General features: G+C 36.6%; 5 protein-coding genes and 1 long non-coding RNA gene across 6 annotated transcripts; all 6 read left to right on the forward strand.

Annotated features, from left to right (window-relative positions):
* Positions 1-14,508: 14,508 nt before the first annotated feature.
* LOC103943153 (defensin-like protein) lies at positions 14,509-15,259 on the forward strand. The gene is made up of 2 exons (XM_018646449.2): positions 14,509-14,725; positions 14,815-15,259. Exons 1-2 carry the CDS (start codon positions 14,551-14,553, stop codon positions 14,985-14,987), a joined length of 348 nt encoding a protein of 115 aa, XP_018501965.1. The 5' UTR covers positions 14,509-14,550; the 3' UTR covers positions 14,988-15,259.
* A 1,623-nt stretch (positions 15,260-16,882) lies between these two features.
* LOC103943156 (defensin Ec-AMP-D2) lies at positions 16,883-17,736 on the forward strand. Its single transcript, XM_018646451.2, has 2 exons — positions 16,883-17,166; positions 17,276-17,736. Exons 1-2 carry the CDS (start codon positions 17,103-17,105, stop codon positions 17,437-17,439), a joined length of 228 nt encoding a protein of 75 aa, XP_018501967.1. The 5' UTR covers positions 16,883-17,102; the 3' UTR covers positions 17,440-17,736.
* A 139-nt stretch (positions 17,737-17,875) lies between these two features.
* LOC125468288 (defensin-like protein 1) lies at positions 17,876-18,733 on the forward strand. The gene is made up of 2 exons (XM_048584998.1): positions 17,876-18,300; positions 18,411-18,733. The coding sequence occupies exons 1-2, from the start codon at positions 18,237-18,239 to the stop codon at positions 18,608-18,610; spliced, it is 264 nt and encodes an 87-aa protein (XP_048440955.1). The 5' UTR covers positions 17,876-18,236; the 3' UTR covers positions 18,611-18,733.
* A 1,279-nt stretch (positions 18,734-20,012) lies between these two features.
* On the forward strand, positions 20,013-20,907 carry LOC103943157 (defensin-like protein 1). Its single transcript, XM_009353373.3, has 2 exons — positions 20,013-20,279; positions 20,544-20,907. The coding sequence occupies exons 1-2, from the start codon at positions 20,216-20,218 to the stop codon at positions 20,750-20,752; spliced, it is 273 nt and encodes a 90-aa protein (XP_009351648.1). The 5' UTR covers positions 20,013-20,215; the 3' UTR covers positions 20,753-20,907.
* A 613-nt stretch (positions 20,908-21,520) lies between these two features.
* Positions 21,521-22,319, forward strand: LOC108866967. The gene is made up of 2 exons (XR_007258714.1): positions 21,521-21,915; positions 22,085-22,319. It is a non-coding gene; the product is annotated as an uncharacterized LOC108866967 (long non-coding RNA).
* A 1,780-nt stretch (positions 22,320-24,099) lies between these two features.
* On the forward strand, positions 24,100-25,591 carry LOC125477819. The gene is made up of 2 exons (XM_048585299.1): positions 24,100-24,908; positions 25,245-25,591. The coding sequence occupies exons 1-2, from the start codon at positions 24,466-24,468 to the stop codon at positions 25,252-25,254; spliced, it is 453 nt and encodes a 150-aa protein (XP_048441256.1). The 5' UTR covers positions 24,100-24,465; the 3' UTR covers positions 25,255-25,591.
* The last annotated feature ends 1,864 nt before the right edge of the window (positions 25,592-27,455 follow it).

A 27,455-nucleotide genomic window follows, 5' to 3' on the forward strand; every position in this document is an offset into this window, starting at 1 on the left:
CCTAATCTCACAGCCAAACAACTGTTGCTCCACCTCTTCAGGCTGTCCGCGCCCATTGTTCTTGAATCTGGTTTATATTTCCAGTTTTTTATTATTTTTTTGGTTGGGTTTCCGCAGAATTGGGTTTTTTATTTGGGATTGTTTGAATTGGGGTTTTTGATATGACTTTGATTTGGACTCTTACCTTCGCCGGCCTCCATTTTTTGATTTTTGATATTTTTAATTTTTGGGATTGAAGTTGGGTTGGGTTGGGTTGGGTGCAGGTTGATGTGGGGAGAGAGAGAAGGGAGGGGAGGGGAGGTGAAGAGAGTGTTAAGATGTAAGCTGCATACAAGCTTAGTGTCGGACTGCAGATGACAATCCTGCAGAAAGAAGTGAAGAGAACTCTGAATTCGAAGAAGTGAAGAACTTGCTATTTTTAGCAAGTAGCCGTTTGGTTCAAAATGTGCAACGGCTAAGTTTCTGTTTTTAGAACTCCTACAGCTGGGTTCTTATCTGGTTTTTTAATTGTACTGTGTTTCCCATCTTCTTCCAAGTGGATGGATGATATCCTCCAATGTCAATTAATGACTGGAGAAGAGTTCCTAGGTCTCTAGAGTGTAGGTTCTGGTTTTTGATCTGAAAAGGTCTGATATAGTCCTTTTAAGGTTTTCGGTGGTAATGAAAAAAACACAGACTCTTGACTTCTCAACTCTCTCTCTCGAAGAACTTCAGTTTTTTTCTAAAAACTATTATTCAAGATTCAATCTTTAACAAAGTTATTAATCAAATACCATGCCTGGTACCATTTCAAACATGGTATCAGAGCTTCTGGTCTGATTCCGAAGAAGGGAGTAAAGCTGTGAGAGAGGTTCCTCCTTAAAAATCCCAGAAGGGATAAAGGTGGTTCCTTTATTGGTTGATTCACTGATACTCACTAAGAAAATGGTGGGATCAGGTTCTTCCAGTGGAGACTTACGAACTCCACAGTTCGATGGTGCAAACTATGATTTTTGGGCTGTCAAGATGGAAACTATCCTCATAGCGCATGATCTATGGGATGTAGTAGAACTTGGTGTACAAGTCCAGCAGATTTCGGAAGAGAAAGAAGGTTCTGGAGAGGAGGGTAGCGAGGCTGAGCAAATTCCAGTGGAACCACTAACCATCTCCAGAGAAGACAGAATCAAAAACGCTAAGGCGTTGAGTCTTATACAAGGAGCTATAACAGATGAGCTTTTTCCTCGTATAAGAAATGAGAAGACTGCAAAAGGGGCTTGGGACATTCTGAGAAGAGAGTTCAGAGGAGATAAAAAGGTAAGAGCTGTGAAACTTCAAGCTGTTAGGGCTGATTTTGAATATATGAGAATGACAGATAGTGAAAACCTAGATGACTATTTGGGTAGGTTTTTTGGAATTGTGAATAACCTGAAGTCTCTTGGTGAAGATGTAACTGAACAAAGAATTGTGCAGAAATTATTGATGAATCTAAGTAGGAGGTATAAATCCATTGTGTCTATTATTGAGGAAACTCGAGATCTGGATGCTATTAGAGTGGAAGAAGTTATTGCATCTGTCAAGGTATATGATAAAAGAGAAGACTTACATGATGAAAGGGATAGACTGACAAGAACTAAGAGGGCTTTTAGTAGTCTCAGAGTTGGAAACAATCAGGTCACAGACACTTACAAAGGTTCTCAGGGTAGGCCAAATCAAAAGTGGCAGGGACAAAACAAGAAGGGATCAAACTGGTCTCCGAGTGGAAGCTGGAGCAACAATCCAGGAGGTAATTGGAACAACAGATTCAATTCACAGAACAAGCAAGGAAGCAGTAGTCAAAGTCCTGTGAAACCACAGTGTCAAGTGTGCCAGAAATTTCATTTTGGTGTGTGCAGATACAAAGGAAAACCAAAATGTGGAAAGTGCAATCGTTTTGGTCATATTGCAAAGGACTGTGATGGTCACAAGCAAGCTGCTCACTGTGCAAAGGAAGAAGAAGTAACTACAGGAACCATGTTTTATGCCTGGCACTCATCAACTGTGCAAGATAGAAGTGTGTGGTTTGTGGACAGTGCTTGCAGCAATCACATGACATCAAATGAGTCTACCTTAATAAATCTGGACAGATCTGTGACTTGTAAAGTTAAAATGGGCACAGGTGATCTTGTACAAGCAACTGGAAAAGGCACTTTGGTGGTTGAAACTCAACGTGGGAAAAGATATATAAATGAAGTATTGCTGGTTCCTGGCTTGGATGAAAATTTACTAAGTGTAGGTCAAATGATGGAGCATGGCTATTATGTCCTATTTGGGGGTAATATGGCAGTGATCTTTGATGATAACAGTCTTAAAAATGTTGTGGCAAAGGTGATCTGAAGGAAAATTTGTGAAAAACATGTTCATTTAAGCAACATCAATAGCATGCAATTAACAATTAAAGGCGGAATCATGCTTGTATGCACTTAAAACAAAACATTTACCCATGAAATTCAAAGCCTAGTAGATAGGTGAATCAAGACTCAACTCAAAACAAAGTGAGTTGAGAAATCAATACCTTTGTAGATTCCTCTTTGCATAAGCAAAGGCTAATCACCCAAAGAGAGGGCCTTCATTCCTTGCATCTTGGATCCATGGATTTGGATGGATGAAAAGGTTTCTCCAAGTTCCCAAAATTGAGAACCTCTAAGTCTCCACACCAAGGTATATTGAAGAAGAAATGAGTGACCTAGAGGAAGTAAGATTGCTAGATTTTCCCCTCTAGATTGGCCAAAATTTTAGAGAGAAAGGAGAGCTTGTGTTCTCATCTTTTCCCCAAAAATAACCCTTAGTAAATTTTAGGCTATAAAGTCCTTTATATAGTCCCTTCAAATAAGTGACCTAATGGACCAAAAGCCCTATTCTTTTACACATGGCTAGCCTATAGGTTTATTGGGCTTTCAAGCCCTTTGTTTTATTCAAGTTGTCATACAACTTGAGTTAATGGGCTTGACATTCAAATCCCATTGGGCCTTGCGGCCCAAAACTAACCCGAGGTCTTTAACGAACTTATTCGTTTGATTAATTAACATATTAATTAATCCTAGCCTTAGATAAATAATTAAACCATTTAATTATTCTTACTCATCTCCGTTGTTTCTTCAAACTCTACCTTACACGGTGTACGATCCATTAGGTTCCTTTTAGCGAGGCAGTGGGCGATTCAAACTCTTTCAAATCGATTGTGAATTGAAACTTACTTTCAATTCTCCCGTTAGTGATAATACACTTTTAGGGCTTCCACAAACCATGAGTGACACCTAGCAGCATATCATGGTTACCCAAGCTAATCAGAAGAGGTGGAGAACCTATTCAGTTTAGGATTACAAATGCAATACGGTCTTTCTCTAATACAATACTCTTGACCACATTGTTTGGTTTGATAGTTTATTCATGTCTACTATCCAATGTGAATCTTGTACTTATATGATTACCTTGAATGTGATCTGGAACGTATTCCAACATCTCATTCATACTCTGGCCAGAGATTCTAAATCATATCATAGAGTATTCTCCCTCAAACAGTTTGAAGGTTAGAGATCCCTTGTTGCGCATTCACTTGCCTCCATGGCTAAGTGGCTTAACCCCAACGATGCCGTGGACACCCTGATAGAGTGACGTTGACATAATCAAAGATTAAGGACCTAACCACAAGACAACTGTGATGCCTCAGGTCAAAAGACTAATTTGCATTATCCCAACCATGAGTTCTCATGTGACATGAATATGAGAACTCTTCGTTGATCGTGTTCAGTGAACTCATTCTCTATTGAGCACCTACGTACTTGTCTTGATGTCACACACACCAATGACTCGAGACTAGTCACTCTCCCTGAGAGAAGACATAGCACGTACTGATCTTAACGGACTGTCAATGCCCAATTGACAATCCTATGATCAGGAACGTTTAGGATGTGTCAACGAAAGAATGGTCTCATGAATCTAACTTCTTTAGATCGCATTCTTCCAATCACATATTCCTTGGACTTATCGTTTAAGCATATAACATTTATATTAGACGGCTCAAACAATAATCTTTGCCCTTTACATTTAAACTACATTAGTTTGAAATGAACTACATTAGTTTGAAATGTCCGTAAAGTATCATCATATGATTGGTTTTAGGGCACATTTCCAACAATCTCCCACTTGCACTAGAGCCAATCAGCTTAGTCATCATTGATGATACCTCTTCTATAATTCATTTCATAAATGGCTGAGTAGTAGGCCTAAACAATGGATATCTATATGTTATCCATAGAAGCAACCTTGAGAATAACGACGTCACCATTATACATGATTCTCAATCATGTGGTTCAGTCTCTCATTTGAGTTCGGACCTTGATGAGACCTTGATTCCCTGGCTTGAGCTATCGCCCCATTAGTGTCATACACTTTCTGGTTGGAACCGAATGAAGAGTTCATGAATGAACTTTCCCATCCAAACAACAATGTTGTAAGCTTCTATATGGCATTATATTTTGCATACATGATGGAACACATTAAAGTCATTTACTTTTAACGTTTCCACCCAAATATCTCTTTAGTCATAATAAAGAGATATCTCATTATCACTTCATTCATAATGAAGAGATATTCTATGATGGATTAGATTCATAATCTAATACATTTACGCTTCCATTACGTTACTCTAATTCTTCCTCATTCTTGAGGAATCCATCCTTAGTATTTCTTAAATACCTAAGGATTCACTTGACAGTTGCCATGGTTCTGATCCTGGGCTTGCACTGATATCATCTTGTACCGTTCTAGGTACGACTTATATCAATGTTTTCATACAATATGAAATACATAAATCACCTTTCTGCGTATGCATAAAGGATTCTATTTACGCATTATTTCTTTGGGAGTCAAAGGGTACATTCCCTTTAAGAAGAACAACTTCCTAGTCTCACTAGAATTGTCATTCTAATTGAAGTTTATCATCATATGAGAAACTTCCTAGCATCTCTTGTCTATTTTAGGGATTGATATAATCCAATTATATCTTGAAATCTATCATTATAGATTTCCATCCCATGTATATAGACTATGTCTCCCATATACATTCTATCATTATAGAATGTTAAAGTCATAACTTTAACGATGAAGAATTCCTTTCATTTTCAAAATTAATATATATCATGTATATATATATTCTAATTTAGGAATATGATCAACTCCCACTAATCTTTTGTAAACCTAGTAAACAAAAGATTCATTTACATCTTTATGAGAAATCAAACAATTGATCTTTTCTCATAAGACGCTTATAGCTCCCACTAGCTTGCTAAGATCCATGATGGATGGATCTTCTTACAACTAACATGTCTTAGAAGTATATATCATATATATATGGGTAATTGATAATGTCCAACGAACTAAATCTTATTTATGTTCATTCTCTTCCTAATGGAGAAATTCATTATCTTATGATGCTACTTTCCTTGATATTTTTCAAGGAAATTAATCTAAAGTGTTACTTTTTCCTTGGATCAAATCTAAGGATGTAAATACTTTAGACGTCTTACTCATCTACTTACATTTCTTGAATTCTTTGAAACCTTTTGCAAAGTATTCGGACTTATGTTTATTCAAAATAAACTATAGTCCAACCGAGAGTGATCTTCGGTGAATGTCATACAACATGAGTAGTATTATGTTGTGGACAAGTGCCACTAACATCTAAGTGAATTAACCTCAACAATTTTGTGATTCTTTCTTCTTTCCAAAAGAATAAAGATTCGAACATTTCGCCTCTATGCAATTTTTAACAAGAAGGTCTTGGATCCGGATCTAACGATCCAAAGCATCCATCTATGACCAACTCGTAACTTATGTTTTAGAGGTATCACAACTCAGTTGGGATTAGTCACTACCTTGCAACCTTTTGGGTTTTAAGCATCATCGTATTCTAAACAGTTAAACTACCACATCATCTCTACTATAGAGACAACCAATTAAATTATAATAATCTAATTTATTGATTAATAAAGAACAATGTTTTTGTCAAACAAAACATTTATCCATCTCTACTATAGTGACGGATTTAAGTTCCTTAAAATTGGAATGTAAAGACAATCTTTAGTATTTTCCAATTTCTTTGGTAGTTCATATGAGGAAGTAAGTACAATCCGCTTTCGCAGAGATCTATATTTTATTCACTTTCCGAATGTGAAGTACTTTCTCTTCTCTCATTTAATCTTCTACTTCTTATTAACACACTTTTACAACAATTGTAAAACATAGTTACTAATACGGAATCATGCATTCAAGTAGAAGAACCAACTGTTGTGAACTTTTCAAGAACATTTTACAACACCTTCGAAAGGTGTGTTCTTGATACTTGCAAGACATTTCTTGCAAATACCCCTTCCAATGTCCATCCTTTCATAAAGAAAGTTTGTTCCCTTGGAGTTACTTTGCTTTCTTCATTTGACTTCCCTTTTGACTACAATAGTCATGGTCCCTAAACTCCCACTATCTCTCTTGAAACTCATTTCAAATGTGTTATACACATCAAACGATTTGGAGAGCGTGCGGTTATTGTTCACTATATAGTTTACAATAAACTTAGTGAACCATTAGGATAGGGACACAAAGGTGAAGTCCTTGCCTAGTTTCCGTCTCGTTAAGTGGTTTAACACTTCAACACTCAATGATTCAAAATCATCATAAGTCCATATAAATGGACTATTTTTGTCAACCAACCATTATGTTCTAAACATAATAACAAACTTTCAAGAGTTGTTCAAGGCAACTCTCATTTCTTCATACAACATTTTGTAAGTGAAGAATCATGGCACATAAAGTGTCCATGCCCTTGTGCTTACTTCTCAAGTTCCTTGTTCGTGTAACAAAGAGACAAGCACTAGAGTTTGCATTGTCCTCTTCATGGTAAACTTATCTAACATGTTCTTCCATTGATACATTATCAATAGGAAGATTGTGAGGATGAGACTACTTAGTTACATCTACAAGCCATTAAAGACAATCTATGGGATTGTAGAACTAAGTCCGGAAATTAAAGCGTTTGGTTTTTTTTTCTTTGTCAAGTTTTGGATAGCGTTTGCAAATATATTGGTAAACAAATACATAACGAATATAAATTGATTGATTTTAAGCCATTTGATTCGGGTCTTTAAATCAAATAGCACCACCCACTATTTTTGGCAAATTCCATATCCCTCATCGGAATTCGAGAGTTTTGGAGGAAACTCTTAGTAGGGTATGGGAGGCTCACCATTACCAAGCCCACCTCACGATGATACGATGTTGGTTAGCAAAAATAATGATGAGAGAATAACGCTTTACTCATTTACAACGTTTGTAATTACCCATCTTGTTTGGCCTCTAGAGAATGTTGCCTCACGATGATACGATGTTGGCACTATTGCACTTAGTTAAGTTATTCCCACCATGCTTAGTTCGTGTAGGGGTTCAAGAATAACCTCACGATGATACGATGTTGGCCATCCTCGTTGCCTACACTCACCTCATCATATGCGTATAGACTCCTCCTGAATGTAAGCATGCACTTTGTACTCCCCCATGATAGGGTGAAGCCGGTGTACAAGTCACAAACGATTGGAGCCTACCACGGTGGAAGGCCACGAAGAGATATTCAAAGCATCTCTCGCTTATCAACTTAATATTGATTTGTTGAGGGTTTTAGGTCTCATCACATATAAACATACATTTTAATCCAATTAAAACATTTTGATCCTATTACAACTATTGGTCCATTTGATTGATTTAGTTGTATATAATACTCCCACTAAGCTTTTAAAACGGTTTTTAAAGCAAGAGTATATGATACTACTAACATAAGGTTTGCATTCATTGATGGACTATATAGTTGCCTTAGGGCCTTAGGATGACTATGAACCTTTGATTCGATTCAAACACGAGCCTAGTGTTGAATCTCGGTCTAGGGATGGTGATTGATTTTAGTTACGCGTTTAATCACATTAAGGCGTGTTGTCTTATTGGGCGTTGGACCCAACTACTCCATTTTCATGCATATCGAATAAAACAAGAAAGGAGTACTTCAAAGTAAATAAGAGCTTATGCTCTTTTACAACAATTGATCAAATCAAATTACTTTAAAGTAAAGAAGAGCTTATGCTCTTTTACAACAATTGATCATATCAAATTACAACCAAAATTTAATCTACACATTCCCATGGTTCAAACAAATTTGAAACGGCCTTTCACATAGCTCAATTATCGTAGGCTAAGGTTCATAATCACCCTTTCTTTAATTAATTAACGCTTTAACTAATTAAACTTGAATGCAACATTTTCATTTGGTTTTTGTATCCATAGAATTGATTTAAATGGAACTAAATATAATGAAAATCCAATTCTCATTAAAGAGACAAAACAATTTTTGTTCTCATTCTATTTGGGCCATTTTGCAAAAACACAAACTTTTGGGTCAAAATACAAATACACAAAAGTATCAAAACTTTATTTAATTGCACAAAAGCACCCCACTATAGGGGTGGCCGGCCATAGGATAGTAACATAGAGATTTTTGATAAAAAGAATTTTGTAAGTGGATTTTGGTGGGTGAGATTAAAGATGGTGGGGATGGTTTGAAAAGAAAATATACCTTTGATATAATTAAAAACATTTAATTATTTCTTACCAACAAACATCATCCATCAACTAATATTCAAAATTATATCTTTGACATAATCATCACCCATTAACTAATAATCAAAATTATATCTTTGACATAATCATCACCCATCAACTAATAATCAAAACTTTATGTAAAACATAAAACTTTTGAATCAAAACTTCAAAACTTTTTGTTCTTGATAAGAACTTCAAGAAATATGAAGAACATACATGAAAACTCATAATAGCTCCATGGATGTTTTCTTTCATCAAAAACTCAAATTTTCACAACTCAAAAGAGGGTTAATATCCTAGGGTACTTAGGGGTTCCAAAAAGCACTTTAAAACCATTTTAACAAGCCTAACATGAACCCAAAAAATCACCCTTTGGATTTGGCCGAATTTCCCAAAACACTTGGCACCAACTTTTAGTTCCATTATTCATGCTCATATGAACTACATCTACAACATTTGAGATGGCAAATTTTCTAACAAAATTTACATTCAAAGAAGCAAGAATAAAGCTTGTAACAATTACAACATTCAAATCACAAACTATGAACTACAAAACCCAAAAGGATTCACCAACTACTAGACTTAGGCTCTTGATACCACTTGAAGGAAAATTTGTGAAAAACATGTTCATTTAAGCAACATCAATAGCATGCAATTAACAATTAAAGGCGGAATCATGCTTGTATGCACTTAAAACAAAACATTTACCCATGAAATTCAAAGCCTAGTAGATAGGTGAATCAAGACTCAACTCAAAACAAAGTGAGTTGAGAAATCAATACCTTTGTAGATTCCTCTTTGCATAAGCAAAGGCTAATCACCCAAAGAGAGGGCCTTCATTCCTTGCATCTTGGATCCATGGATTTGGATGGATGAAAAGGTTTCTCCAAGTTCCCAAAATTGAGAACCTCTAAGTCTCCACACCAAGGTATATTGAAGAAGAAATGAGTGACCTAGAGGAAGTAAGATTGCTAGATTTTCCCCTCTAGATTGGCCAAAATTTTAGAGAGAAAGGAGAGCTTGTGTTCTCATCTTTTCCCCAAAAATAACCCTTAGTAAATTTTAGGCTATAAAGTCCTTTATATAGTCCCTTCAAATAAGTGACCTAATGGACCAAAAGCCCTATTCTTTTACACATGGCTAGCCTATAGGTTTATTGGGCTTTCAAGCCCTTTGTTTTATTCAAGTTGTCATACAACTTGAGTTAATGGGCTTGACATTCAAATCCCATTGGGCCTTGCGGCCCAAAACTAACCCGAGGTCTTTAACGAACTTATTCGTTTGATTAATTAACATATTAATTAATCCTAGCCTTAGATAAATAATTAAACCATTTAATTATTCTTACTCATCTCCGTTGTTTCTTCAAACTCTACCTTACACGGTGTACGATCCATTAGGTTCCTTTTAGCGAGGCAGTGGGCGATTCAAACTCTTTCAAATCGATTGTGAATTGAAACTTACTTTCAATTCTCCCGTTAGTGATAATACACTTTTAGGGCTTCCACAAACCATGAGTGACACCTAGCAGCATATCATGGTTACCCAAGCTAATCAGAAGAGGTGGAGAACCTATTCAGTTTAGGATTACAAATGCAATACGGTCTTTCTCTAATACAATACTCTTGACCACATTGTTTGGTTTGATAGTTTATTCATGTCTACTATCCAATGTGAATCTTGTACTTATATGATTACCTTGAATGTGATCTGGAACGTATTCCAACATCTCATTCATACTCTGGCCAGAGATTCTAAATCATATCATAGAGTATTCTCCCTCAAACAGTTTGAAGGTTAGAGATCCCTTGTTGCGCATTCACTTGCCTCCATGGCTAAGTGGCTTAACCCCAACGATGCCGTGGACACCCTGATAGAGTGACGTTGACATAATCAAAGATTAAGGACCTAACCACAAGACAACTGTGATGCCTCAGGTCAAAAGACTAATTTGCATTATCCCAACCATGAGTTCTCATGTGACATGAATATGAGAACTCTTCGTTGATCGTGTTCAGTGAACTCATTCTCTATTGAGCACCTACGTACTTGTCTTGATGTCACACACACCAATGACTCGAGACTAGTCACTCTCCCTGAGAGAAGACATAGCACGTACTGATCTTAACGGACTGTCAATGCCCAATTGACAATCCTATGATCAGGAACGTTTAGGATGTGTCAACGAAAGAATGGTCTCATGAATCTAACTTCTTTAGATCGCATTCTTCCAATCACATATTCCTTGGACTTATCGTTTAAGCATATAACATTTATATTAGACGGCTCAAACAATAATCTTTGCCCTTTACATTTAAACTACATTAGTTTGAAATGAACTACATTAGTTTGAAATGTCCGTAAAGTATCATCATATGATTGGTTTTAGGGCACATTTCCAACATGATCATGGCAGGAAATCGATGTTTTCCTCTCTCACTAGAGTCCATAACTCCTGCAGCAAGGAAAGCCTCTATAGTTAAAGATTCATGGATATGGCATAGAAGACTTGGACATTTGAACTTTAACAGTATGAAAAGGATGCAGCAGAAGAAAATGGTGTTTGGACTACCTGTTTTGACAGAAATAGAAGATGTGTGTGAAGGTTGTGTATCAGGCAAGCATCACAGAGAATCCTTTGACAAAGGAAAAGCATGGAGAGCAAGCTGCCCACTTGAATTGGTGCATACAGATTTGTGTGGACCTATGCAAAATGAGTCCATTGGAGGAAATAGATACTTCATCACATTCATTGATGATTTTTCAAGAATGTGTTGGGTATACTTTCTAAGAAACAAATCTGATACCTTCAATATGTTTAGGAAATTCAAAGTGTTTGTTGAACTGCAAAGTGGATACAATTTAAAGAAGCTAAGGAGTGATAGAGGTGGTGAATACACCTCAAATGAGTTTCTAGATTACTGTGCAAGCATGGGAATGGAGAGGCAACTGACTATTGCCTACTCTCCTCAGCAGAATGGAGTTGCTGAGAGGAATAATAGATCGATTGGTGAAATGGCAAGGTCTATGATGGTTGAGAAATGAATGCCTATAGAATTCTGGGCAGAAGCTGTAAGCACAGCAGTGTACCTTCAAAATAGATGTTTTACAACATCTGTTCTAGACAAAACTCCATTTGAAGCATTCACAGGTAGAAAGCCTGGAATCAAGCACCTGAAAGTTTTTGGTTGTGTATGCTATACTCATGTTTCTTCACATCTGAGACACAAGTTTGATGAAAAGTCCAGGAAAGGAGTATTCATGGGATATGGGAGCTGTGAAAAAGGATATAGAGTATATGATCTGCAATCTAAAAAGATAGTACTCTCAAGAAGTGTAATTTTCAGTGAAAAACAGTCATGGAATTGAAAAAATGATCAAGTGGAGCCTACTTCAACTCATTTCAATCTTGAAGGATTTGACTATGAAGAAGAAGGTAGAGAGGAACAAACTGATGATTTCCAGTATAACAGTGCTGGAAGTTCTCATTCAAACACTGTTGTTCATGAGTCAGTTGAGGACAATGGTGAAATTCACAGTCAAGGCTCCACACCAAGCTCCACTCCAGTGAAATTGAAAACTCTAGAAGATATATATGCAAGGTGTCATATGTGCATTATAGAACCTGAGACTTATTCAGAAGCAGCAAGTGATCTAGCTTGGCAAGAAGCTATGAATGCAGAATTGGAGATGATTGAGAAGAACAACACTTGGGAACTTGTTGAGAGACCTGTTGATAAACCTGTTATAGGTGTGAAATGGGTGTTTAAAACAAAATTAAATCTGGATGGAACAGTTCAAAAACACAAAGCCAGACTTGTAGCAAAGGGGTATGCACAGAAACCAGGGATTGACTACAATGAAACTTTTGCACCTGTGGCAAGATTAGACACAATTCGAACTCTCATTGCCTTAGCAGCACAAAAGGGATGGAAACTGTTTCAACTGGATGTTAAATCTGCGTTTCTGAATGGTGTGATTGATGAAGAAGTGTATGTTGAGCAGCCTGAAGGTTTTGAGGTGAGAAATGCAAGTCAAAAAGTCTACAAGTTAAGGAATGCCTTATATGGACTTAAACAGGCACCTAGAGCCTGGTACAGTGAAATTGATGCTTATCTTTCTCTGTGTAAATTCAAAAGAAGTACAAGTGAAGCCACCCTATACACAAGATCTGATGATGAAGGAGGGTTGATAATTGTCTCAATATATGTTGATGACATTATCTATACTGGCAGCAGTGACAAGATGATTTGTGAGTTCAAAAAGGAGATGATGCAAAAATATGAAATGTCAGACCTTGGTCTCCTGCATCACTTCCTTGGTATGAGGATATTACAAACTGATCAAGGTGTATTTATTCACCAAAGTAAGTATGCCAAATCTCTACTTGAGAAATTTGGGCTTGAAGACTGCAAACCTGTGTCCATTCCCTTATCTACTGGTGAAAAACTTAAAAAGGTGGATAGGAGTGAGTTGGCAGATGAAGGGCTTTACAAGAAAATAGTTGGAAGCTTGCTGTACTTAACAGCAACTAGACCTGACCTTATGTATGCTGCAAGTCTGTTATCAAGGTTTATGAATGGACCAACTAAGAAGCATCTGGGAGTTGCAAAAAGGGTACTGAGATATGTGCAAGGGACCCTAAACTATGGCATTGAATATGTGAAAGACAAGTCTGCAATCCTTATTGGTTTCTGTGATGCAGATTGGGCAGGCAGTGAAAATGATAGCAGAAGCACTTCTGGCTATGCTTTCAGTTTTGGCAGTGGGGTATTTTCTTGGGCCTCTGTGAAACAGAACACAGTTGCACTGTTAACAGCTGAAGCTGAGTATGTTTCAACAGCTGAGGCAACTGCACAGTCAATTTGGTTGAGATTTGTTCTTGATGACTTTGGGGAAATGCAAACTGAGGCAACACCTCTATTATGTGACAATATGTCAGCAATTTCTATGGTTAAAACCCCTGTATTTCATCAGAGAACTAGACACATAAACAGGAGATATCATTTCATAAGGGAAGCTCTGCAAGAAGGGATGATCAATGTGCAGTTCTGCAGAAGTGAAGATCAACTTGCAGACATATTTACAAAAGCGTTGCCAAAAGATAGATTTAATCAGTTGAGATTGAGACTTGGAGTGAAGCCAGTAAGCAGCTTAGGAGAGGCTGTTGAGATGTAAGCTGCATACAAGCTTAGTGTCGGACTGCAGATGACAATCCTGCAGAAAGAAGTGAAGAGAACTCTGAATTCGAAGAAGTGAAGAACTTGCTATTTTTAGCAAGTAGCCGTTTGGTTCAAAATGTGCAACGGCTAAGTTTCTGTTTTTAGAACTCCTACAGCTGGGTTCTTATCTGGTTTTTTAATTGTACTGTGTTTCCCATCTTCTTCCAAGTGGATGGATGATATCCTCCAATGTCAATTAATGACTGGAGAAGAGTTCCTAGGTCTCTAGAGTGTAGGTTCTGGTTTTTTATCTGAAAAGGTCTGATATAGTCCTTGTAAAGCTTAATGTTTTCGGTGGTAATGAAAAAAACACAGACTCTTGACTTCTCAACTCTCTCTCTCGAAGAACTTCAGTTTTTTTCTAAAAACTATTATTCAAGATTCAATCTTTAACAAAGTTATTAATCAAATACCATGCCTGGTACCATTTCAAACAGAGAGTGGAAGAGAGGGAGAAGGTAAGACATAGGTGTGTGGGGGGCTTCCGGTGGAGGTGGGGGTGTTGCGGGGGAGGTGGGGGTGGGGTGGGAGGGTTGCGGGGGAGGTGGGAGTGGGGTGGGATGGGGTGAGTTTCTTGGTTAGTTAGTTTTTTTTTTTATTTATTTAAATAGGGTAAATTATTATAAAAATTATTTTTTTAATTAGTAACGTTGAATTTTCTCGATAGTTCTGAATGGCACATCACCGATCCGGCAGCTCCACAACAAGTGTATATAACAGGGCTTGCAAGGTCACTAATCTTCACATCGATCTAACTCATATAGTATATTTCATATATAGAAAGATGGAGCGTTCCGTGCGTTTGTTTTCGACTGCCTTCGTCTTTGTTCTTCTTTTGGTGGCTACAGGTAACCTAAATATATGCATATTCTTCTCCAGCTAAATTGCCTCTTGTTAACATATTAATTTCGGACTGTTTAATAACCATAATTGGCAGGGATGATGGGACCAATGCTTGCGGAGGGTAGGACCTGTGAGGCTCACAGCCGCAAGTTCAAGGGACACTGCCATAGTAAAAGCAACTGTGCAACTGTTTGCCAGACTGAGGGCTTCCAGGGAGGCCATTGTCATGGCATTCGCCGCAGATGCTTCTGCACTAAACATTGTTAATTAGCTATTAATTAATGATGAGATGATCACCATTAATCATACATGTATGATATATATGTGTGGCATGTCGGGGTATTAAGACTAAATAATCGCTTAATTATCATTCCGTGCATGCTCGTGTGCTACTAGAATAAATTTATAACCCAATCTTTCACGGTTGGGTTATCATTAATTGTTCTTTTGTTCTTGTTTATTAAGTAAAACTATCACCGCATGAGTTAATTTGTAATCTCTTGTGGATATGTTCATTTTATGTAATTTTATTTTAGTTTGTTTTTTTTAAGTTTATTTGATGAGTATGTAATTTTATTTTAGTGTGTTTTTTTTTTAAGTTTATTTAAAATTTTATCCGAAATTGGTTAAAAATCTTATCCGAAAATAAAACTATTTTTTTATTTATTCTTTTAAAAAATATATATAATATTTTAAATGAGCTGGATGCCAGCTCATTTTGTAGGGATAGAGATCATTTGTGCCATCACATTTTTAGACTGGGTGCTATCGCATTTTTTTTAGAGATGGAGATGCTTTGGCCTATTATTGTTCACTGGAGTCTATTACTGTTCACTTAAGTAGATAAATGCGTTAGATATTGGCGCAAAGTCTTTAGGGGTGGAATTACTCTTATGTAGATGCAAAACATTAGTTTGACCTTATTATATAAGAATGAGCCAAAGGTCATTGGCCTGCCACGTCTCTAAGAGATGAGGTTAGAAAAAAGGTAAATTTTCGTTAAAACTGAACAGTATTATGAATGTTTCATTAAGATTTCCTTGAAATAATTTAGGATTTGCATAACTTTTATAACAATGATTGCTAGTCTGGCTCATTTTTTTTTTTTAATTTTGCACACTTATTTTAATTATGACCTTTGGTTAGAAATTACTTTCGAGACAATTTTTTGTAATGACCTAGCCAGCCTTAATAAGAGTATAACATCAAGATTGGTGTCACATTGGCAGTATCTAACAACAAGATTGACGGATCTAAACTTCTGGCACTTGTGCTACTACCGGTAGTGTTTGTGGTAATCAATTCAAAAATGGGAGTTTTAACTAAAAATTCACGGTACTGTTCATTTTAACGAAAAATCATATTTTTATACTAAAAAGTCAAATATGATACTATTTATTTTACCCTTTATTTTATCCTTATTGTTAAAACTCAAAATTTTCAAACTCTTTTCATTAGTTTTTCTTACTATTAATTGATTCTTGTAAAAAGAAAAGAAAAAAAAACTTCATATCTATGTTTATTGGAATACTATTAGACTGATCTCCTTCTCTCTCGTACTAAATAATGAATTAAATTCAAGCTTTTCGATTCTCCAACAATCTTGCTGGTTATGATTTTGGAGATGGCTAAACCCTAAACTATAAAGCCTAACTAGCTATAAGTTTATAACATGTTCATGATCAAGTTAAGTGATGAGTCTGATGACTACCATTGGAGCAGCAAAGAAAAGAAGCATTTTTCACAGCACTAAAACAGGGATTAATTGTCGTCATGTGGGGAAAAAGGAGAAGAGGTCCCCTCCTGACCTCTCCCACCAAAATAACAATTAATTATGTCGGATCCTTGTGATCCAACGGTTACGAATGAGAAGTCATTTTAAAAGTTATAGTAATTTTACCTACTAGATTAAATTTTAAAGATTCTAATTAATTGATTGTGTGATTTTGACAGGAGAGATTGGAGAAAAAAAGGGCAGAGAAAGACATGTCACTGCTGCAAGTACTGACTCACTCATTCATTTGAGCACAGAAATATGCATGGCTCCTATTATTTCCCTCTTTCTTTATCGTCGTTTATTTGTGAACGGTATGGCCCAATCACATCAGTAATATTGCTTTAGCACATGCACATATCTTATCTTCTCTGGGAGAGGGATTGGGAGATCCGAATATTTTAAATTTGATCACACGGTTACAATTATTATAATTTTTAAATGTTTTCATGTTTGTAATCGTTGGATCAAATTTTAAGAGTCTGAATCTCCAAATTCATAGGATTTGGTAGAAGAGATCCGGAGATGATCTCTTCCCATCTTCTCAATCTCCGGTCTATATAAGGGCTGCTAGGTTCCGACTCTAGGCACATACAAATTATATAAAGATGGAGCGTTCCATGCGTTTATTTCCAACCGCCTTCGTCTTACTGCTGCTTTTGGTGGCCACCGGTAATATTTCTGTTCCCTTGATGTTGTTAATAACTTCGTCGCTAATATATAATATTACGATTTTAAGCATGCATATTAACTATTTATTGTTTGGAATAATTGTTTAAAGGGACGATGGTTGCTGAAGGTAGGACCTGCGAGTCTCAGAGTAACCGTTTCAAAGGAACCTGCGTGAGTAAAAGTAACTGTGCTTCTGTTTGCCAAACTGAGGGCTTCCCCGGGGGCAATTGCCGTGGCTTACGCCGTAGATGCTTTTGCACTAGACATTGTTAATTAGCTAATTAATTAAGCTAGTGATGAGCTGATCACTTATCACTTAATTATCAGTGGGTGCATGGACGTAGGTACTTTGGTACGAGTGTGGAACTAGCTAGAATAAGTTAATGGCCCAATTCACAGTTGGGTTGTTAACATCGTATCCCTGTTGTGGTTCTTAATGTTCTTGTTTGTTAAGAACCACCGTCGTGAGTTATTTCGTAACGTCGTATTATGTAACTTCTATATTTGTCAACGAATTTGAGTATTTCTAATGCCCTACTTTTGAAATGCAATTAATCATCATTTTCTCAAGAGTTCTGCTTTAAGATTCATTTTATTAGGCTTAGCTAAATTAGCTAAAGCAACTTAATCTTCCTCTATTCCTAATGTTCAAATCATGTTCTATAATTTATGTTAATTTGGTATACACATACTAAAACTTGTGTAAAAAAATCGTTTTGTTAAATGGTCCTTTTAAGTGTGATATATGTCGCTTCATTTACATATAAAAATGTGAATAATAAGTCAAAATGTGCCTAAAATCCAAATATTCATTTAAAAGTAAAAGTTAAGTGTGCTTGAAAAAGAGACCATAATATGCACAGAAAAATGGAAGGCGGAGAACTTTGTCATCAAAAATAGGAATTTGGTTTATGGTGCTTCATAAGCTGAAAATTTCAACTTTTTATTTTGAGTATGAAGCCACCTCTCTTTGCGGAGAAGAATCCTTTTTAATCTGCCCTTGATCCCTATATAACAAGTCATACGCAAACACATAAATCAAGCACACATTCACATACACACAAATAAAAATGGAGCCTTCAATGCGTCTTGTTTCTGCCGCCTTCGTTCTTGTCTTGCTGTTGGCCACTACAGGTAATTATATCTCTTTTTATTAATTAATTTCTTATGGTGTTTTGAATAAAGCATCTTATTCAACAACAACAAAAAATGATCTTTATGCTTGATGAAATTGGATTTGATAGAGATGGGGCCAATGGGTGTTGAGGCAAAGTCCAAGTCAAGCAAGGAAGTTGAGAAAAGGACCTGTGAGGCTGCGAGCGGCAAGTTCAAGGGGATGTGCTTTTCGTCTAACAACTGTGCAAACACCTGCGCAAGAGAGAAATTCGATGGAGGCAAATGCAAGGGCTTCCGCCGTAGATGCATGTGCACCAAAAAGTGCTAATTGATTTGTTAAAAGAAATGTAAGCTGTATATGGATCATACTTGAGTAATGAGATCGATTGATATGATCCTGTATTCACTTTTGCGAATAAATTGAATGATCACGCATGGATCATTATTCTTATATCTTGTGTAGTGTTTTCACAGCACCTTAGATACTTTTAATCACCTATTATCTCATATCCTTTTCTACGGGGTTGTTATTAATATTCCAGACATAATCACAAACTCCTCTTTCGATTATTGACTTTTGATCAAGAAAAAGTGTAAGATAATTATTGTGGAATGCTCATAGCGAAACTTATTTTTCTCTGTTTTGACAAGGAATTTGTTGAAAAAGAAATCCAGTAAGTGTGAATTCAACACATTACTTTAGTTTGTATCACCATGATTGTTAAGTCACATTGTCGATGTGAGATGGAACTTTTTGTTCAAAGCTTCGGTTGTATTAAGTTCTTTCGACTCTTCAACCAGTAATAATATGTAGGACAAGGGGAGATTGATGCGCCAGAAAATATTAGGAAAAAGGTTCGAAGTTGCTTAAGCATCTTTTAAGGAAAGACTTAATATTTTTATTTTATTTTAGAAGAAATAGTTCTTTAAGATAATATTTTCTTGATAACATTTTAAAACACTTTCATATTTTAAATGACGAAAAAGGGCGACCTTAAGCCAATAATAAGGCTCTCCGATTTGCGAAAGTCAGAGGGACGAGAAAGTCTATCGTACATAGTCTTACCCTTACTTTGCAAAGAGAATGCTTTCACAACTCGAACTCGTGACCTTTTAGTCATATTTTAAAAGACTATTCCACATATTTTTTTATAAACACTTTCATATTTTCTCCCACTTCTGTGTGGTATTGCTATAGTATGCATTTTTAAGAAATTATATTTATTAATAATATCATTCCAAGTTTCTAACCCTAAGTTTGAAATCTTAACTGTTATAAGCTTGTTAAAAAGGTGTTATGTATATGTAACCAAAAAAGTGGAATGGAATTTGTAGATGGAAATTAAATCATATATACAGCACTCGCATTAACCTTTTTATATAGGTTTTTATTTTTTTGGTGTACCTTTCATTAATGGGGACCAAGAAAGAAAGAATGAAATTGATCAAGGGGAAGTGTACTATATTATGGTTTTGTTAAAAAGGTCTTATGTATATGAAAAGGGTAGTGTTATCCACACGTCACTTTTTACTTATGTTACATATTTATTAATTATTGTCTATTAATCTTTTTTAATGACATTCGATCCGAAGACTAAAAATTAAGAGGAAAATGTGAGATGTAAAAATGTGTGAATAACACCATCCAAATGCAAAAATGTACGTAGGTTATAGTAACCTAAATTATGAAGCTGAAAGTTAGTTCACAAAAATAGGAAGTTGGTTTGTGGTGCCTCTTTAAGTTGGAAATTTTCGACTGCTTATTTTGGCTATGGAGCTAAGCTTCGTTTTCGGAGATGGATCTTCTTTCCCTATATAAGCCATGCATGGTTATAGTTCTTTGCATTAGCAAAATCTGCTGTTTATTTCATACACAAGCACACACACACAGATCAAGCACACACTCACATATACACGTACACACAGATCAAAGATGGAGCCCTCAATGCGTTTTGTTTCAGCTGCCTTCATTCTCATCCTACTTTTAGCCACTACTGGTATGAAAGAATCAATTGTGCTTATATAAGCTTTTGCCTTTTACTTTAAATACGTACAATTTTTTTTATTGAAAATGAAGTACTTCCACTTTCACAACTTAAAAGTGTTTTATAAATTTTTCTATTAGACATAATTAGAAGCGTATTTTATTGTCAGAAGGTACTTTTAGCCTTCCATAAACAATCTCAAACTTATCTCTTTTCTTATTTAATATGATCTTAAACTAAAGATTGATGTCATTTTAATGAGTTGGAATTTGACAGAGATGGGGCCAATGGCCGTTGAGGGAAGGAGTGGCATGACTAGCAAGGGAGCAGCTGAGAAAAAGACGTGCGATTCTCATCCGAGTAGCAAGTTCAAGGGAGTGTGCTTCTTCACAAACAACTGCGTAGACACCTGCAAATTAGAGGGCTCCAGTGGAGGACAATGCCGTGGCTTCCGCCGTATATGCATTTGCACCAAACAATGCTAATTTCTTGTATAATATTTTTTAATCTGTGTGGAAGAGATGAGCCTGTGGGCTGTGCTTGTGTAATGAGAGAGATTTATTGAACCCTCTATAAATTGGGTTCGCTTATGCTAATTAATTAATTAAATCACCCTGTTCCGACATGGTTTCAGTCTTTATTGCTCCTCGTGTTTCTTGACATTCTTCTGTTGTGCTTATAGATGTTTTTATTCATTTTAGATACACAAAACTAAGTGGGTTCGATAATATAGTGAGTTATGCGTGTCTACATATTGGGAAATTTGAAAATAAGAGAAAAAATGAACGTGTATGACATCAAGTGGCCCCTAATGAATCTAAATCATGGGTTTTCATGTATCGAATTACAAATTGTCATGTAAAACTCACATGTTTCTTTATTTTGTGTATTGGTAAACACTTAAGAAATCATGAATTAGAATATACGGATGAAAAGTTATATGAAATTTCGAAAATGTTGCATTGCACCTTTGAAGCTAGTTGCATAAGCATAAAATTAAATTGGGATGCTAGTAAAAAAACAGATTCCTTTTCATTTTCGAAAAGGTGAGCAACCTTCTCATTTAAACGTTCTCCATCTATTTTCTCAATTTTTTTAATGATTCTGCAAGGTTTCTTGATAATTGAAAGTTCAAAATTGTCTATTTCTAGGTCACCAATTAATCTAAATTTTCTCCAATATCAGTCTCTTTCTCCGATGCCCTATGATCCAAAAAAATTATGGCCACTTACTGTTCGATACTAATCCGGAAGTGGAGAAGAAAGTAAACCAACAAAAAAATTTCTTCTTTTTGTTACATGGGCCATACAAACAAATGTTACAAGGCCCTAATTACACCAAGGAAAATGAAGTTCGCTCGAAGCCCGTTAAGAGAACACGGCGTTCGTGCTAGGGAAACAAAAAAACCGCGGGCGGGAATTACAGAAAAAATAAAAAGAGAAGGAGAGAAAAAAAAAACGGGGCCGGAATCTCAATTGAGGCGCCGCCGCCGATTGTGTTGTGTTGTGTTAGGTTAGGAATGAATCGGAAATTTGGGGGAGGGAGGCCGCCAATGGGCACTCCATCTCTGGCTTGGTCCTCCGTCGTCGTTGTGGCTTCTCTTCTTGCAGGTGCCTCCGTCGTCCACAATCTCTACAAGCCTGATCTAGTACGACCTCTCTCCTCTGTCCTCTTTCACTTTCTCATTCTCTGTCACTCTCTCACACACGAAACCAGTGATATATGCCTTTAATATATGTTCTTAATTTGACTCTGAATATTTGCACGCAAGGTGTTCGACGAAATGTTTCACTCACCTCGCTGTGCGTTTTGTGCAGACGCTGCCTCCTGTGGACGCCGTTACTGGAACTAACAGCAAGCAACCACAGAGAGAATGAATGGATCAGTTCTTCTTGGTTCTTCTGCTTTGCCAATTGAAATGGTTTTTGCTACAAAAATTTGGGGATTTGTACTATCGTTCGTGGCCAATGTAGTGAAGAACTTGAATTATTTCCTTTAGTTTTGTCAATGTATTTTATTCTTTTAATCTTAATGCACATTTTCTTCCAATAATACGAATAATTATTGTGCGAGTTAATAATAGGAGCCGCCGCTAGCCACCGTGACAGTGTGTCTCGTGATCATTGGTTGCATGTGGATGTAGCACATTTGATTTGACTTTCTGTGTAATAAAATTTAGAATTCAAAACGAAAAATGATTTTTGTACTCTCGTTCTATCTCCGCACTCTCTTTTAATTGAATCAATCAGTAGTGAATTAAGAGATAGAAACAAATTAAAGAAGTGCATGGTGATAAAAGGAGTGTGGAAATCGTTTTCCAGTCAAAATTATTCTAATTTTTAACTTCTTTGCATTTGCTAGACATCAAAATACCTAAAAGATAAAAAAATCATGTTAATTGAGAAGTTAGTTAATTTCATACTCACCGTTCTTTTCTTCTCTATTCTTGATGTAACAATCCGTCTCAAAATTTCACGGTTTTTATAATTTTAAGTGTGAATTTACGAAAATGTCATTTGAGGCGAAATCGTAAACTTTTGTTGACGTGTTAAATATTAGTTGATATATTTTGGAGAATTGTGATATTATTTGTATTCTGAACATCATTTTACACTTGAAACTACTTATACGTTGGGTTAATGAATGAGCATTCCAGTTAAACAATTTCTACATATTATTTTACTCGCTACCTTCCAAAAATCCTCTCCTTTCTCCTTCTTCTATCCCTTTTTTATGAGTCTATAGCATGCATGGTGTTATTTCATATTAATTTTCAGGTACTTTAAAGGTAGCAAAGAGAAAGAGAGATGATGATGGGAAAAAATTTGAATTGTATGAGTTTGTATGTTGTACAACTTTTGTGTGGCACAGAAAGGGAAGGGCTTGTTTTTTGTTTTTGTTTTTTTTGGAAACGTGAAGGGCTTGTTTATGAATTGAAAGATCAATAACATGATTTTGCTGCATGCATGACCCAACTGCATTAATGCCCTACCAAACCCTTTTAGTTTTAGCACCTAGACAATCTTGAAAGAAAAAATACCTCACGTTCTTGTGTGGTTTGAACCTGACTAATTACATGTGTTTGAGATGATGTAATTTTAGATTCAGTTGAAATGCAATATTAGATTCAAGTTCAAGAATTCACTCGTTAAACCAGTGGAAGCTTGCTTGGTTCCCAACCCACTTCACTAGTCATACAGAAAATATCTATGTATAGATGTTAAATTTGGACCTGGATTGTCTGCCCTCCCCATCCCATACCCTTCCCATCCCCTCCTATATTCTGTGGTCACAGTTAAGCCACGTTAAGATTTTATATTGATTTTTTTTTAGAAATAATAAGACAAAAAGTAATGGGAATATAAAATATTAACGTGGCTTAACCGTGATCACAGAAATAGGAGGAAATGAGAAGGGTATGAGACGGGGAGGAGGGTAGACAATCCAAGTCCATTAAATTTCCCATGTGGCATGACTATCTTTTTAATTGGGCTTAAATTGTACATACATTTTTTGTTTAAGATTTGAGTTGAGTTGATGGGTCTCTGTGTAGAAATGACTACACATGGAGCAAACCCTCTCATAGTAGTTACTAGTGATACTAGTCTAGGGTTGATCTATGTCAATAAGTCCAAGACTGAATGTGTTAGGTTCTCTCTCTCTCTCTCTAAGAGCAATTCCATCTCTAAAGACTTTGTGCCAACACCCAGCTCATTTATCCACTCAAATGAACAGTAATAGACTCCAGTGTACAGTAATAGGCTAAAGCATTTCCACCCCTAAAAATCCGCTAGCACCCAGCCCATCTAATATTATATTATTTTATTCATATCAATTAATATTTTATCATTTAATTTATTTGTTCTTTTTTCTTCATTTCTCTCGAAAGATCTACCATTTTTGTTTCCTTCCCACTGCTTCCATTCCTTCTCCGGTCCTTTCTCCCCTTATTTCTCCAACCAACCGTCTCTCTCCCCACTCTTTTTTCCTTCCCTTTTTCTCCACGTTTTCTTCTTCAAATGAGGAAGCGGATTATGCACCTGATTTCATTTGGATCGAAAGACTAGCAAGTCTTTCTTCTTGTTCCTCGAATCAGAGAGAGCTATCTCTGAGCGATCCCTGCGCTGAGCAACCGGAGCCCCAGGATTGGCAGAGTGGAAATCGGGAAGAGGAATGAGGGATTTGAGATGGGGTGTAGATGAAGAAGGCGTACGGGTGTATCAGATGGGGTTCCAGGGATCGGGAGGCATTGGAGGCCCGACAGAGAGTGATGGAGGTGGAGATTGCGGTGAGGGTGCAGGTGGAGATTGCAGGAAAAAAAAAAAAAAAAAAGGCCCACGACGTCATGCTAGCGTCAGCATGGCGTCATACGGGCTGGCTCACACCTCTGTCGATTTTGGGCTGGCCTGGAGACCAGCTTAGATTGGGTGTTGGTCAAAATGCTGGGCTGGAGTGGTTTCACTGGGTGCCGGGCTGGTTTTTTGGCTGGGTGCTGGCCTTTCCCACCCCCGGTGGAACTGCTCTAAGAAAGCCGAAGCACCAGTACCAGCTACCATCTCTCACCCTTAATCGAATCATCACTCAATCACCTCTCTCTCTCTCTTACGACTGTATATATGTACAATGTACTACAAGGACAAGGTGAGGTACAGGGCGGAATAGGATCCTCTCCTGAGCAAATGCTCGGGATCTTCATGACCAACGAACACGGGCCGTTAGATTTTGATCCAACGGCTACAAACAGGGGGTCCCTCTAAAAGTTATAATAATTGTAGCTGTTGGATCAAAATCCAACAGCCCGTGTTGGTTGGTCATGAGAATTCCGAGCATTTGCTTAGGAGATGATCCTATTCCGTACAGGGCATTGAGCAATCAGCCAACGGATGCTTTTAAATCTTCACTGTAGTTGTCATTTGATATCCATTCTCATGGCCTTCAAATCTTTCTCATTTGTTGGCGTTTTTAATGCTTTGACAGCTGTCTATAGGCACTACAGCGAACTCTTGAATTTGAGGATGAAGTGGAGGAAGACTGAAGGAGTTAGAAAGGCAGGTTTAATCAGGCCTATGGAATATGATACCAGCACAAGGATGTGCCGGCATGAGTCCTTTCGTGCCATATTTTTACTCTTACAACTATTAGTAGTTGCTATTGCATTAGTTGATTTGTATGGAAACATATTTGGTCTTGAGCTTATCGTTTGGTAATTGTCCGAACCAAATTTGGACAACATTTTTGACTGCATTTTTTTGGTTAACTTTTGCAAGTAAGTTTGTTTTAAGTTTTGTACAATTTGCGGTTTATTCAGTTAAGTGTTATCGTAATTTTAGTACTTAGAGGATCAGTGTTTGTCTTGCCATGTGCATGTTTCAGTATGCAGTGTGCATATCATATGCATGTATTGAGCATTTAGTGTGCAGGGCATGTGCATCCTTTGAACATGTAATGTGCATGAGCAGTTATTTATTATTTTCGAATGATTATTAAATACAACTCACTAAATATTGCGCATTTACCGGATTGGGATCGCAATCACGGTAACTTGAAAAGTTACAAAAGGTAATTAAAGCAATTATCCTGAAAATATTTCAGCAAACCAACATCGAAAACAATAGTGAAATTCCTTTATAATTAATAAGCATTGCTTGATTACACGTTAGGCTAGGGCAATGTGCCCATTCTTTGGGCTCGAGTTGAAGTAGAACAGCAGTTAATTCCTACAAATATGGAATGCAGTAAGTACTACATCAAATAAAAATGCAATCTCACCACCAACACTTAAGGGTGTATCTCTTTTTTCTGCCTCAATTTGTTAAATTTGAAACCAAATATGCCATTAGAAACTGAGTTGTTATATGCTTAGGTTGAGTTTATCTGTATCTGTTTACACACTTAAGCACGCAAAAGATCGAGACATTTCTACATGCATACCTATATTTGTGCAAACTTTCCTTCCTTGTTTTTTTTTTTTTTTTTTGGTAAAACAAACGTTCCTTTCTTTTATCAGTGATAGTCTGTAGGCATTTTTCAATGGTTACAACAAAATACCCTTTATTTCAGCTAGTCGGAAAATTGTATAGGGAGAGGAGAGATGGGAACCCCAGGATAGGGGTAGGCAGAATCATAATATCTCCAACAAGGGAGATAGCTGACCAAATATCTCCAACAAGGGAGATATTGAACGACCACTGATAAAAAATTAAGCAGAACATCTGAGTCAAGGTAGTCCATGTGCTTGTGTGTTATGGCTTACATCAATCTCCCATTCGTATTTTTGCCTTAATCTTCTTCTAAGAAATAAAAGTAATAAATTATTTGCTTATAATTTTTTTTTATCAAAAAAAGGGATCGACCAACTGAGAATGAGATTGAGATGAGGTCGGTTTTCTTTAGGCTGTAAAATGTTCACCAAATATTGTAGATATTAAATGAAGTATATATTTTGGGAGTTTTAACGAAAAACCCATAATACTGTTCACTTTAACGAAAAACCACATTTTTACACTAAAAAGTCAATCATGGACTATTCACTTTACTCTTTATTTTGTCTTTATCATTAAAACTCAAAGTTTTCAAGCCATTTTCATTAGTTTTCCTATATTTTTTTTTTCTTCTTCAAATTAACAGTTAGTCACCGGCGGGAGGGAGATTAGAAAGAGAGGGCAGTGGGGGAGGTCCGCCGGGGGCTGGGGATGAGAGAAATAAGTGGGAGGCGGTGAAGAGTTATTATTCAGAGTAAATGCATTTATTAAAATAAATTATTAACTGATCATTTTATTGCATAAAATTCAAACAACATTATACCTTCCAACGGCATAGGAAGGAAAGAAAAAAAAAACACAGGAATCAAGCACCGAAAGAAAGCAGAGAAAGTAGCAATTAAAAAAACTCACAGAAACCCTCATGCCGACGTCGAAGCCCCTCCATTATTGCCATCCTTAACTTCCCCGCAGTTGATGATTGTAATATCTTCGCTCACTTATCCCTGATGTGAACCACAACGCTCTATAGCATCCAAAATTCCATCATTGTCTTCGATTACCTACTCAATGAGTCTCAGTGGCGAAGTCAAGAATTGTCAGGAGAAGAGGTGAAATTTAAACGGTACTTTAAGGTCCCCAAAAAATGTGGACACCCATTCGAGGCCTAAGTCTAGGGTTTACATGAAGAATATGTGAACTACCCAGA

Source organism: the organism of the source record quoted next, unplaced genomic scaffold (genome assembly GCF_019419815.1).
Source record: "Pyrus x bretschneideri cultivar Hongxiangsu unplaced genomic scaffold, Pyrus_bretschneideri_v1 Contig22, whole genome shotgun sequence".
Lineage (NCBI taxonomy): Eukaryota > Viridiplantae > Streptophyta > Magnoliopsida > Rosales > Rosaceae > Pyrus > Pyrus x bretschneideri.

Bases quoted from the DNA above. Each gene is read 5' to 3' on its own strand.
- LOC103943153 (XM_018646449.2), top strand. From the start codon at position 14,551: ATGGCACATCACCGATCCGGCAGCTCCACAACAAGTGTATATAACAGG. The intron at 14,726-14,814 runs GTAACCTAAATA...CATAATTGGCAG, and splicing joins TCTTCTTTTGGTGGCTACAG to GGATGATGGGACCAATGCTT.
- LOC103943156 (XM_018646451.2), top strand. From the start codon at position 17,103: ATGGAGCGTTCCATGCGTTTATTTCCAACCGCCTTCGTCTTACTGCTG. The intron at 17,167-17,275 runs GTAATATTTCTG...AATTGTTTAAAG, and splicing joins GCTGCTTTTGGTGGCCACCG to GGACGATGGTTGCTGAAGGT.
- LOC125468288 (XM_048584998.1), top strand. From the start codon at position 18,237: ATGGAGCCTTCAATGCGTCTTGTTTCTGCCGCCTTCGTTCTTGTCTTG. The intron at 18,301-18,410 runs GTAATTATATCT...TGGATTTGATAG, and splicing joins CTTGCTGTTGGCCACTACAG to AGATGGGGCCAATGGGTGTT.
- LOC103943157 (XM_009353373.3), top strand. From the start codon at position 20,216: ATGGAGCCCTCAATGCGTTTTGTTTCAGCTGCCTTCATTCTCATCCTA. The intron at 20,280-20,543 runs GTATGAAAGAAT...GGAATTTGACAG, and splicing joins CCTACTTTTAGCCACTACTG to AGATGGGGCCAATGGCCGTT.
- LOC125477819 (XM_048585299.1), top strand. From the start codon at position 24,466: ATGAAGAAGGCGTACGGGTGTATCAGATGGGGTTCCAGGGATCGGGAG.